Here is a 12,634-nt window from a genome sequence, read left to right on the forward strand (position 1 = left end):
GGGGGGTGCGGAAGCACCGCCCCTTCCTAACCCTAGTACGTATCCTATACGTACTATATGGCGGTTTGTATCCCGCCATAGTTAATTTACACTTTTGCTCTTGCTTTCAGGCAGAATTCAAAAGAAATCTTGTTGTGTGCCTTCCATTCATTTCTGACTTAAGGCAACCCTAAGGGATTTTCTGAGACTGTGACTTGCCTGGGGTCACTCAATGGGTTTCCATGGATGAGCAGGGGATTCAAACCCAGTGTTGGAGGTTAAGTCAATGCTGTAATGTTTGAACCTGGATTTTGCCAGACTGCTGCATCCCACTGCCTCCAACCTCAGCATTTGCTATGGCCATTAGCAAGAGAGATTTATTCATTAGCGAGACATAGGATGGAGGCAAAGACAAAAAAGCATCACAGTTTTTAATTTGCTGCTATGAAGCTTGACTTTAAAGTAAAACTAGAATTTCATCAGTTAAACACAGACCCACCTAGACAATCCATATTTAGTACAGTATACACAAAGGACACATGATCATTGCAACATGGGGAGGGAGGATGCAACCCATTCTCAATCTTAAATAGTCTATAAAAGGCTACTAAGTACAGAAATACTAGATGGTGTACACTAACAAGCAGCAAGAGGAAGGAATAGACCAATTTAGGGAAGGAGCCTTGAGGGTAAGGAGTCAATACACGGAAATCTGTTTGGCTGACTCAGACACTGGGCTGGGTTATTCTCTATGAAAAGATTTGTCCAGGTGTTTCCAGTCTGGGACAAGAAACTCTATATCATAATGAATTTGCGCTAAGCAGCCCATGTAGACAAGTGAGGAGTTCTAAAATGAAAGGTCCAAATTTAAGAACATGTTCTCACAACTTTTCTGGGAAATGAAAGAATACAGATAGCCTCTACCTCACTGGATTGTTGATGAACCAAGTTGAGGATGGAAGACTAGAATAAAAGGTAAAGCTAAAGGTAGTCCCTTGACATGAATGTCTGGTCATAACCAACTGTAGGGGATGGTGCTCATCTCCTTTACTAAGCCCAAGAGCCAAGGACTACTCTGGTGGTCATGTGGCCAGCATGCCTGCACCAAACACTGTTACCTTCCCACTGAAGTGGTTCCTATCTATCTAGTTGCATTTGCATGCTTTCTAACTGTGGAAGCTGCCTGGGACTAGTGACAGGAGCTCACCCCATCATGCAGTACTTGAATAGCCTCTATAGATTTCTATGGAGTGGACACATACAGGTCTTCTTGTTCTTATATGCCTTCAAGTAATTTCTGACTTATGACAACTCTAATGCAAACCTATCATGGCATTTTCTTGACAAGGTTTGTTCAGAGAGGGTTTGCCATTGCCTTCTTCTGGTGCTGAGAGTATGTGATTTGCTCAAAATCATCAAGCAGGTTTCTGTGGCCGAGCGGGAATTTGAACCCTGGTCTCCAGAATCCTAGTCAATTGCCATAAGTTGGAAATGACTTGAAGTCATAGAACAACAACAACAACAACAACAAATGGCACTTCTAAGGGCATCTACACACAACCACCTGTAAATTTATCTATGTTCACTGCATTACTAGCATTATAAAACAGGGGGGGAAATAGATGTGGTTTTTACACAGAGCATGGGAAATGCAAGTTCTGCAAACAACAGTTTAACTAATGTTTGGATGGAAATATTTTTATTTCCTGCTGAAATGACAAAGACGCAACAATGCCAGAGCCCATGTATTAAATTTGTTATAACATGAGGTGTTTTGTGGAATAGAAGCACATTGGTTCAGAGAACTATTACAAATATAGTTACTGCTTTTTACTAAAACTGCTACCACTCTGCAGAAATAATCCAGTCTGACACCACGTTAACTGCTCTGGCTCGATGTTATGGAAACCTGGGATTTGTAGTTTGTTGTGGCACCAGAGCTCCTTGACAGAGAAGGCTAAATATCTCACAAAATTACAAATCTTCGAATTCTACAGGACTGAGCTGTGGCAGTTAAAGTGGTGTCAAACTGGATTATTTCTTCAGTGCAGATGCAGTCTAATTCTCAACTCACTATTTTCTCTTGATTCTTTTCATTCTCTAACTTTTAAATAACTTTAAGTCTTTCTTATCTTTGTAGTCCATTGTGTAGATCTTGGGATATCTAGCTGTTTCTCACTCTCATTGTCTTCTTACTCTCTACATGTTTCATTGCTTCCTACAAACATATAAGTGTGTGAGCATTTTCTGATAGGCACTTTCATAGATTTGTTGCTTCTGTCACTGTGTGCCTTTAAGTCATTTCTAACTTATGGTGACCCTAAGGCAAATCTATCTTGGGGTTTTCCTGGCAAGAGTTGTTTGGAGGAGGTTTGCCATTGCCTTCCCCTGAGGCTGAGAGCATGTGACTTGACCAAGTTTGCCCAGTGGGTTTCATGGGGGAATCGAACCCTGGTTTCCAGATTTGTACTCAACACTCAATCCAGAAAATACTCAGTTAAAATATGAATTCTAGAAATCAGCCTATGGTTCGGCAAACCTGTCTCCCACAACAGTCTGGAAATGTGTGTGAGAGCCAAGTTGTAACATTGAGCCTCACCACGTGGCTGGATGGTTACATGTGCCCCGCATTGGATCACTGCCACCGATCTGCAGGCATATTAAACTCTGTGCATATGGTGAGTCTTTAAGGAACTACAAAGGTATTTGCAAAAAAACTCGACAAAACCCAAACCCGCTCACTGCATCTGAAAGACCCCCCCCCACCTAAAACAAAGTCCTGATACTGTCCTCTGATGTTGCCTACAGCCAAAATAAACAAGAGATTCCCCACTCCTGCTTTTATGTTTCTGATAAGAAAGGGATCTGTAATCCACAAGAATCTGAGAAAGGCCAGATGGGTAGGAAGAGTTAAAGGAAACCAAACCTTGGAAATAGTGTAGCTGAAAGTGGTGGGGAAAGCAGCAAAAAGCAGATGGATAGAACACAGGTGAGAACATAGGGAAGTAAGATGGAGATGGCCTTATTACCTTGAAAACACCTGCCTTGCTGTTAATTCCTGACCTTCTTGCAAGAAAGAAAGCCCCATTATACCTAATGCAAAGAGATCTTGTCTCACCTTTGAGACTCACTCGAAGAAAGAAGCTGGGAGAAGGAGCTTTTGTAGACTTTGAAGTCTCAAAGGTGTGACAAGATCCCTTTGCAGACTGATTTTCCAGATGAACACAGCTATGTCTTTCAATTCGACCATTATACCTGAGGCATTAGACTTCATTTTACGTATTTTGGCCTGCAAGGTTAAGTCTGTTTCTTTGGGAGTAAGCCCCATTGAACCAATGGGCAGCTACTGCAGAATAAATTGAACAAAACTGTGCTAAGTTCACTGGCCCAGCTCTTAACACCTGACTCAGTGAAAAAGTCATGCAGTTTGTCTTTCTGATTTCAACAGGAGAGAATATTTCCACTTGTTCTTATCTATCTTACAGCTGTAAATGAGCAGCTTAAGCATCTAACTCTGAATGGATCAGGCCCCCTGACTCCTCTTTAAACAGTCAGCAAAGGAGGAGGCTGGAGGAAATTTAAGATCTTCACTTGGAGGGAGAAGAGAGTCTGAAGATACTAAGATCGGGGTTTGTGGTTGTTGTTGTGTGCCTTCAAGTCGCTTTTGACTTATGGCGAGCCTAAGGTGACTCTATCATGGGGTTTTCTTGCCAAGATTTGTTCAGAGGGATTTGCCATTGCCTTCCCCTGAGGCTGAGAGAGTGTGACTTGCCCAAGGTCACCCAGTGGGTTTCATGGCTGAGTCAGGCATCAGACCCTGGTCTCCAGAGTCATAGTCCAATGTTCAAAACACTATGCAACACTGGATCATGGGTGTGTATATGTGTGTTTGTGTGAAGTGTGCCTTTGAGTGGTTTTGGACTTATGGTGACCCTAAGGCAACCCAGCCTCATCATGGGGTTTTCTTGGCAAGATTTTTTCCGAGGAGGTTGGCCATTGTTTTCTTCTGAGGCTGAGAGAGTGTGACTTGCCCAAGGTCACCAAGTGGGTTTCCTGGCGGAGCCGGGAATCAAACCCTGGTCTCTGGAGTCACAATCCAATGCACAAAGCCCTACATAACATTGGATTGGGTGCAGTCCCCAAATCCTACTTGGCCGCCTCTCCCTTTTCTGCCTCCCCCTGAGGCTGAGAAGGTGTGACTTGCCCAAGGTCACCCAGTGCATTTCACAGCCAGGCAGGGAATCTACTACTACTACTACTACTACTACAATTATTTCCATCCTGCCTTCTTCCCAGATTGGGACTCAAAGCATTTTGCAACAATCTGTTAAAAATCTACAAAACACCTCGAACTGGGAATTCAAAAGGAAGAGTAAAAGCTTACAGAAAGAACAAAGTATGTAGAGAAATCCTGAAGCACCTTTGAGACTCACTGCAAGAAAGAAGTTGGCAGCAGGAGCTTTTGCAGGTGTCAGTCTACTTCCTCAGATGCATTTGGTGGAGTGGAAAGGGGCTGCAACCTCTTGCTCTCTGTTGTTGTTGTTGTTATTATTATTATTATTATCATTTAAGTCTGGGAAAGCTCCTGCTGCCAACTTTTTTCTTGCAGTGCGTCTGAAAGGTGCTGCAAAATCTCTCTAACGTACAGAAGAAAGATCTCGTTTGTCTATTGGCATAGAACTGCTTTTAATAATAATAATAATAATAATAAAGTTTTTTTTAAAAAAATCTCCAGAACACCAAAGTTAAAAGACAAACGCTCAATAAATAAATACCTAGGTTAAGTCCTATATGAAACACACACAAACACACACAACAGACACCGGAGGAGAATATTGCAGTTAATTTCCAGCTTGGCACTTTGTGGCTACATACTTTCATCATGTTTGACATCAATACTGTAGTTGTTTTTCTGACATTAGATTTATGACCTAGCAAAGACTTTTTGATCACCAATGGCCAGAATAAATGAATAAATGATCAAAGTGGCTTTAGAGGCTCTATCCTTTTTCTGGGGGAAGTTGGAGGCTGAGACGGGGCAGAGGGCTCTGACTCACCGTTGGCCCCGGAGGCGCCCCTGCTCTTCCTGGCGAGGGTCTGCTGGACCTGGCGCTGGATGCGGAGGGACTTCTGGGCCTCGGCTCGCCCCCCGGACAGCCTGGAGGGCAAGGCCAAGGTGGAGCTGTCCAGCTCGCCCAGGATCTCCTGCCCCCGGACGGTGCGGATGTAGCCCGAGTCCGAGCCCCCGCCGGCCATCGCGCAGGACAGGGATCGCTCCGGCTCCAGCTGCCGCTGCGGGACCTGGGCGGCTCTTCCAGCGGAGCAGCGCCGGCCCTCCGCCCCCAGCCCTCCGCGCCCCCTGCTGGCCGGACGGGGAAGCGCAGCGGCAGGCCACTCCCTGCCTGCTCCCCAGGGCAGCCCAGGATCGCCCTCCTCCTCCTGGACGCCTGGGCTGAGAGGGGGGCTGGCCCCAGCTCACCCAGGCAGGCAGGAGTGACCAGGGGGTGGCTGTGGTGGTTGCTGCTGTTATGGGGTGCCTTCAAGTTGCTTCTGACTTACGGTGGCCCTGTCATGGGCTGAGAGAGTATGACTGGCCCCAGCTCACCCAGGCAGGATCAGGGTTGAGTTCCTATATTAGGACCTTGATTCCCTATATTGGGAGAAAGGCTGGGTGTAAGAAAATAATAATAATAATAATAATAATAATAATAATTGTTGTTGTCTCCCTTCAAGTCGTTTCTGACTTACAGTGACCCTGCTGTCATGGGCCAAGAGAGTGTGACTTCCCCAAGCTCACCCAGGGAGGATCAGGGTTGTTGTTATTGTTGTTGTGTGCCTTCATGTTATTTCTGACTTACAGTGACCCAGTGATGGACTGAGAGAGTGTGACTTGCACAAGCTCACTCGCTGTGGATCCAGGTGGTTGTTGTTGTTGTTGTTGTTGTGTGCCTCCAAGTCATTTCTGATTTGGGCTGACAGTGGGCTGAGAGAGTGTGACTTGGCCAAGCTCATCCAGGGAGGATCAGGGAGGTTGTTGTTGTTCTTTCTTCAGAGAGGGACAAATAAGTCTCATGGCCCCCGAAAGTCTCACATGTTTTACTGCAAGAAAGAAGCCAATAGCATGAGCTTTTGCAGACTCCAGTCTCCTTCCCCAGATGTATAGAGTGGAGGCTCTACTAGTGATAGAACTATATAATATGCTTATCTAACCTGCTTCTATAGGTCTGTCCCTGGACCCTCCACTCCATACATCTGAGACTCAGGTCTACCAAAGTCGTGCCTCCAACTTCTTTCTTCCAGTTAGTCTCAAAGGTCTGACAAGTCCCTTGGCATACCGATTTTCCAGACTAACACAGCTATGTCTTTGAATCCTCTACATCTTTGTTGAGCTAAGCTATCGGCCACTTCAAGTTTGCTGTTATGGTTAAACAGCCTCAAGTTGATCTCGATCGATGGCAACCCTGTGGATGGGACATCTTCAAGATTCCCTATCCTCCAAAGCTCTGCTCAGGTCCTGCAAATTCATACTAACCTCCTCGATAGAATCCATTCATCTAGAACGCGGCTTTCCTCTCTTTCTACTTCACGTTTCCTGGCATTATTGTTTTTTCCACTGATTCATGCCTTCTCATGATGTGCCCAAAGTACAACAGTCTCAGTTTTGTCATCCTGGCTTTCAGGGAGATTTTAGGCATGATCTGTCCTTTTGGTTGTTCATGGGATTCTCAGATGAATTGATTTTCTTCCTATCTTCTTTCTTAAGTGTCCAGCTCTGACATAGTAACAGGGAATACAATGGCTTGTGTGATTCTAACTTTTGTGCTCAGTTGTACATCTTTGCATTTTAAGATCTTTTCTAGTTCTTTCATAGCTGCCCTCCCCATTCTTAATCTTCTTCTGATTTCCTGCCTGCAGTCCCTGTTTCTATCAATGTTTGATCCCAGGTAAGAGAACTCTTTTGCTACTTCTATTTCTTCATTGTCTAAGTTGAATTTGTCTAGAATGATCATTACATCTGAAGAAAGGGGCTGCAGGCCAGGAGCACTTATTAACTGATCTAGTCCTAGGAACTGTGCTTCTAAACAGTTCAAAAAATCTGTCGTTGTGAGAAAGGAAATGAACTTTGTACCTGTGCAGGAGCATGTTTGCCTATTCATTGACTCAATTTTATTCTCCCTCCCCTTTTATTATTTTTTCCCTGTCCCTGCTTCTCCCATGTATTTTCTGGCCCAGGATGGCCAGATGTCCTAACTGCAAAGGAGGACAAGGCACCACAAAAATGTAAGACTTCCAAGAAAAATAGTGGGCCTTATCAAACAAAAGCTAAAAACACTAATATAAATATACATTCATTTCATACAGTTTATTTACAGCTATATTACACATTTGTTGTGTGCCTTCACATCGATTCCAACTTATGGCAACCCTAAGGCAAACCTATCCTGGGGTTTTCTCGGTAGGTTTCTTCAAAGAGAGATTGCCATTGCCATCCTTTGAAGCTGAGAGAGTGTGACTTGTGCAAGGCCACCCTGTAGATTTCCATGGCCAAGCTGGGATTTGAACCCTGGTCTCCAGAGTCCTAATCCAACACTGAAACCACTACGCCCCACTGGAGGATACCGTATTTTATTATGTATTCAACCATATTTTTCTGATGAACTTCTTAAATGCCTTGTTAGCTTGCAAGATACTTAGAGAACTCTGATCAAGACAAAGGCTTAAAATTGTACTTTACTGGCAACAAACCCTTACTGACTCTACTTTTAAATTATTCCTTTCATTTGTCCATTGTGTTGAAATTAAGGGGGGAAACCCCTTTTAACATTTGCATTGTATTCTCAAGCAGTCCTTTGGCTAACTGTGTTTGCTGTCTTTTCCCCCTCCCAGAAACAAATGTGCCATGAGCTCTGGGTGTGAGTCTTGTCTGCTACTGTCCCTAAGAACTTTAGAAGGATCCATCGGATCGCCTTTTTTGCAACAAGGACAGGCTGCCAAGTAACATTTCTTGGAGGGGAACAACAAACATGGTGTTACTCAATTAGCCAAGTTCGAAATGGAGGACATTTTGGAATTCCTCCTGGAGAAGCTTGAAATGTAGGAGAAACTTGAAATGTAGGGCATGGCCTGGGAAAGGAGGACATCAGGTCACCCTGCTTCGCTTCACTTGTGTAGATTAAGGTTTTTCTCAGGGCATAGACTCATTGGTTTATTGTCCTAGCTTTTGTCAACATACTAGCCAGCCTTGGCACACTTCTGCTTTGCTCCTGCTTGTCTTTGCCACCCTCCAGTGGAAATCTGAGCAAAAGGTTGCAGCTCAAAAGTCCCCATGTTGTCTGGAATGAAAGGAAAGAAGCCAAGAGAAATCCCTGTCCTTATACAGGTTTCTCACTCTGAACCCAGAACATGTACTCTGGGAGGAATGGCCCTGAGATACGTTGCTACATGGGCAAAAGACAAAATGCTGCTACCTCCATTCCATGTCCAGGAGCAGACTTTGCTGAACATATTTTAACATTGGCAATGGGAGGTTGTTGTGTGCCTTCAAGTTGTTTCTGACTTATGGTGACCCTAAGGTGAACCCATCAGGGGGTTTTCTTGGCAAGTTTCTTCAGAGGGGTTTGCCATTGCCATTCTGTGAGGCTGAGAAAGTGTGACTTGTCCCAGTGGGCTTCATGGCTGAGCACGGATTCAAACTTTGGTCTCCAGAGTTGTAGTCCAATGGAGGGTCCTCCAAAGCTCCTGACAGCAACAGGCTAGGTTTTTTTTAAACAGGGGGAGCAAGACAAGCTGTGGTGAAAATCTTTGTCTGCCAAGAGAAGGGAATGGGCAAATTGATAAACTTTCCTAACTGCACCCCCCAGCTTGGAAAAATTAGTTTTGGACTACATCTCTCAGAATTCCCACACCCAGCATGGACACTGGCCATGCTGACTGAGGGCAGGGTGACCAATGTTCTCCTTTTCCAGCATGCATCCTCCATTTGAACCTTCAGTTCAGGAGGAATTTCAGAATGTCCTCCATTTTGAGCATGACTAAGAAGCATGGATTTACATTTCTGTGAGCGTTCTTAGTTTCTATTTTGCAATGGCCTATGTTTTTCTTGAAGGCCCTACATTTTGTGGTGGCCTTTTTGGTTATGACACCTGGTCACTCTGGCTGAAGGATTCTGGCAGATTCATATGAGAGGCGGGAATAAACTCATTTTGAGCCCCTCAAGCAATACCCATAAATGTAGCAGTTTACCTTTGCCATCCCCCAGAATGCAACATTCATATAAATGCCTGTGGCCTCTATAGGGCTGGGAGATGGCAAAATGAGCCCATAGCTTCCCCACAGTTGCCCACCCCTGCCTTAGAGGTAGGATCTATGGACTTTATCACATACAGGCAAACTGGGGGCAAATTGGTTAAATCCCGTGCAGAAACAGGATTTAAAAGTCCGCAAAACATCAGCAAAAGCAGGTTATTTTTCAGATGCAGTGATGTCAGTTAGAAATAATGCGACATTAATCCAAACGAAATGTTGACAGAACCCCCTCCTTTTTACTTTCGGAAGTTCCCCGAAAGTAAAAAGGAGCGGGTTTTGTTGACTTTCTGTTCAGATTAATGTCACATTATTTCCCATTGATGCCAACCTCGTCTGAAAAACTAACCCCTTTTGTGGGTTATTTTTACTTTCTGTTTGGGTTAACCTCGAACGTCGTATGAAAAACAACTTATTTCTGTGGGTTGTTTTCACTTTAAATCCAGTTTCTGCATGGATTCACGTGAATGCGTTCTGGCCCCACTTTCTTTTCATTTGAAATTAAGAGAAATTCCTCCCATGTGATAAACTCCTCTGTGTGGCTTCTGTTGTTAATTGCCATCAACTTGACTTTGATCTATGCGGCAACCCTATGAACAAGAGACCTCCAAGTCACCCAGTCCTCAACACCCCTGCTTGCAAACTCTGCTTGCAAACTCAGAGCAGCTGTGATTTCCATGAGTGAGTCTATCCATCTGGAATACGGTCTTCCTTTTTTTCCTACAGAATTGCCTTCTACCTTACCTGGCATTATTGCTTTTTTTAGTAAGTCATGTCTTCTCATTATGTGTCCAAAGTATGGCAGTCTCAGTTTAGTCATCTAGGCTTATAGGAAAAACTCAAGTTTGATTTGCTTGAGGATCAATTTATTTGTCTTTTTGGTAGTCCATAGTGTCTGCAAGACTTTCCTCCAACACCACATTTCGAGGTAAATGTATGCTTTTCTTCTTCTTCTTCTTCAAGGAATAGTGAGCTGACTGTGACTCTCCGGATGCTTCTGGCTCTTGCATGTCCTATTATCTTTGACCATTGGTCATGCTGTCTGGGATGGTAGGACTCCATGAACATCTGAAAAGCCAGAGGTTCCCCATCCTTGTTTTAAAGTCCAGTGTAGTGGTTTGAGCATTGGACCACAGTTCTGGAGACCAGGATTCAATTACCTGTTTGAGCATATAAACCCATTGAGTGACCTTGGGCAAGTCACATTCTCTCAGCCTCAAAGGATGGCAATGGCAAACACTTCTGAAGAAATGTGCCAAGAAAACCCCATAATAGGTTTGCCTCAGGATCACCATAAGTTGGAAATGCCTTGAAGGCACACAACAACAGCAAATTGCACATTAATATGTTGATCATTCTTTGGGCTAACTGTAGGAGGTATTCACCCTACATAGTTACAGCCCTTTGATACCACTTTAACTGCCATGGCTCCGTCTTACAGAACCCTTGGATTTATAGTTTCACAAGGCAGTGCCAATTGGCTGTCGTTCAGGGAAATGGTAGCTATTTGCTGAACTACAATCCCAAGATTTGAGGACAGAGCCATGTAGTTTAGTAAGTGGTATCAGACAGCTGTAAGTTTTTGTGGGTATTTAAGGCTATGTGGTCATGTTCTAGAAGAAATTTATTTCTGATGTTTCAGGAATAAACTTCTAGAACATGGCCACACGCCCAAATCCCCCCCCCACCCATGGATGCTGGCAGAAAGCCTTGACTACAGCTGTAATAGTGTTATGTGGAGATACAGGATTGCTGACAAATTGAGAAGAGACAGTAGATTACCTTATCTTTTCTGTGCCTGCTTAGAAAGGTCCTATGCTATGGAATCTGATTTTGTTTCACTGCCTATAACTGGAAATTTGGAATCAAAAAATTGTACAGAAAAATTTTAAGCAAATAAAATAAATATATTTAAATAAATGATTATTTTGAGGATGCTGTCATTTCAGCCCAGAATAAAGGCTGGTAGTTATCCTGCATACATTATTTTAAGATAAAAGGAAACAATGGCGACCAGATAGCAAACTAATATAATTTAATGTCAATTTTACTCCCAAATTATTGGCTGCAGTTCTGTATAGCTCTGCCTGAGAATAAATACCATTGAACTCAATCAAGCTTACTTCTGAGTGGAAAGGACTGCTTTGTTCATACAAGCTTCATTCCTCAAATTCCAGGAAAACATTTAAGAGAAGCTTATCTATCCAAAGTAACACTGATGTAGCTCTTAACACAGAGGTTTATGTGTGGATAACAAATTAATATTTCCTCCTTCTGTTACTATTTTCAGCCATGTTGTCTGATGCAGTACTTTACACTCTAGTATTCCAGGGACGTAGCCAGGATTTTAGGAAGGGAGGGTCCAGACTGAGTGCCACCATTATAATGGGGCTTGGGTGCAGCGGCGCAGCAGCACACACCATTCATTTTTCTAATGGAAGGGGGGGTCCGGACCCCAAGAACCCCTCCCCCCCCGGCTATGTCCCTGAGTATTCTAGTATTTGGTTTATGACTCAGGAATCTCCAGGTAAAAACCAGATCCATGTTTGGAAGTTTTAAAAGTTTACTTCTCCCCTTTCCCCACCCAAGAAGGAATGTAAGTTGAATCATCCAGGGCTATCCTGCTTTGCCTTTCCTAGCTAATATTCTGCAAATGCTTACTTCCATATTCCATTAACTATGTTTGAAATCAAATCCTTCCTTGAGGTAAGTTTACTGTAGTATTCTGAATGGAGAGCAGGGATGTGACCAAAAGATCATTAGAATGGTCCTTCATGATAGAGAGGGGCTATCATTTTTATTTTACGTGTGCCTATACATGGTGTAGCTGTTTGAGTTTTGGACTATGACTCTGAAGACCAGGGTTGACATCTGGCTTGGCCCTGTAAACCCGCAGAATGACCTTGGGCAAGTCACACTCTCTCAGCTTCAGAGGAAAGCAATCGCAAATCCCCTCTGAAGAAACTTGCCAAGAAAACCTCATTATAGTTTTTTTAAAAGAAATAGTGGGGCAACTGTGGTTGTCTGGATGCTGCAGGATTGTATCTCCCAATATCCTTGACCATTGGCCATGCTCCTGGGATGATGGAAGTCCAGGAACATCTGTAGGCCAGAGGTTCTCCATCCTTGTTTTAAATCCTGGTGTAGTGGTTTGAGCATTGCACTACAACCACTAGTAGTCCAATGGTTGAAGGCATACAACAACAACAGCAACAACACATACACACGTCTCTTTGGAGGGGCCCTCCTCTGTGACTCACCAGTTGGGTAATACGATGGTGATGGCAGAGGAAGGGTGTGTTTTGTTGTGGCTCCCCACTTCTTGACTCTCCTTGGAGTCAATGTTGGTTCC

General features: G+C 43.8%; 1 protein-coding gene across 1 annotated transcript in view; it reads right to left on the minus strand.

Annotated features, from left to right (window-relative positions):
* Positions 1 to 5,313, minus strand: part of PKP2 (plakophilin 2) — an 83,429-nt gene extending 78,116 nt beyond the window's left edge. Inside the window, exon 1 of the mRNA XM_042469766.1 lies at positions 5,037 to 5,313. Coding sequence (XP_042325700.1) covers positions 5,037 to 5,235 — 199 coding nt within the window. The 5' untranslated portion in view covers positions 5,236 to 5,313. The remainder of the gene's footprint in view (positions 1 to 5,036) is intronic.
* Positions 5,314 to 12,634: the final 7,321 nt, after the last annotated feature.

The sequence above is a fragment of the Sceloporus undulatus genome, chromosome 5 (assembly GCF_019175285.1).
Source record: "Sceloporus undulatus isolate JIND9_A2432 ecotype Alabama chromosome 5, SceUnd_v1.1, whole genome shotgun sequence".
NCBI classification, from domain to species: domain Eukaryota; kingdom Metazoa; phylum Chordata; class Lepidosauria; order Squamata; family Phrynosomatidae; genus Sceloporus; species Sceloporus undulatus.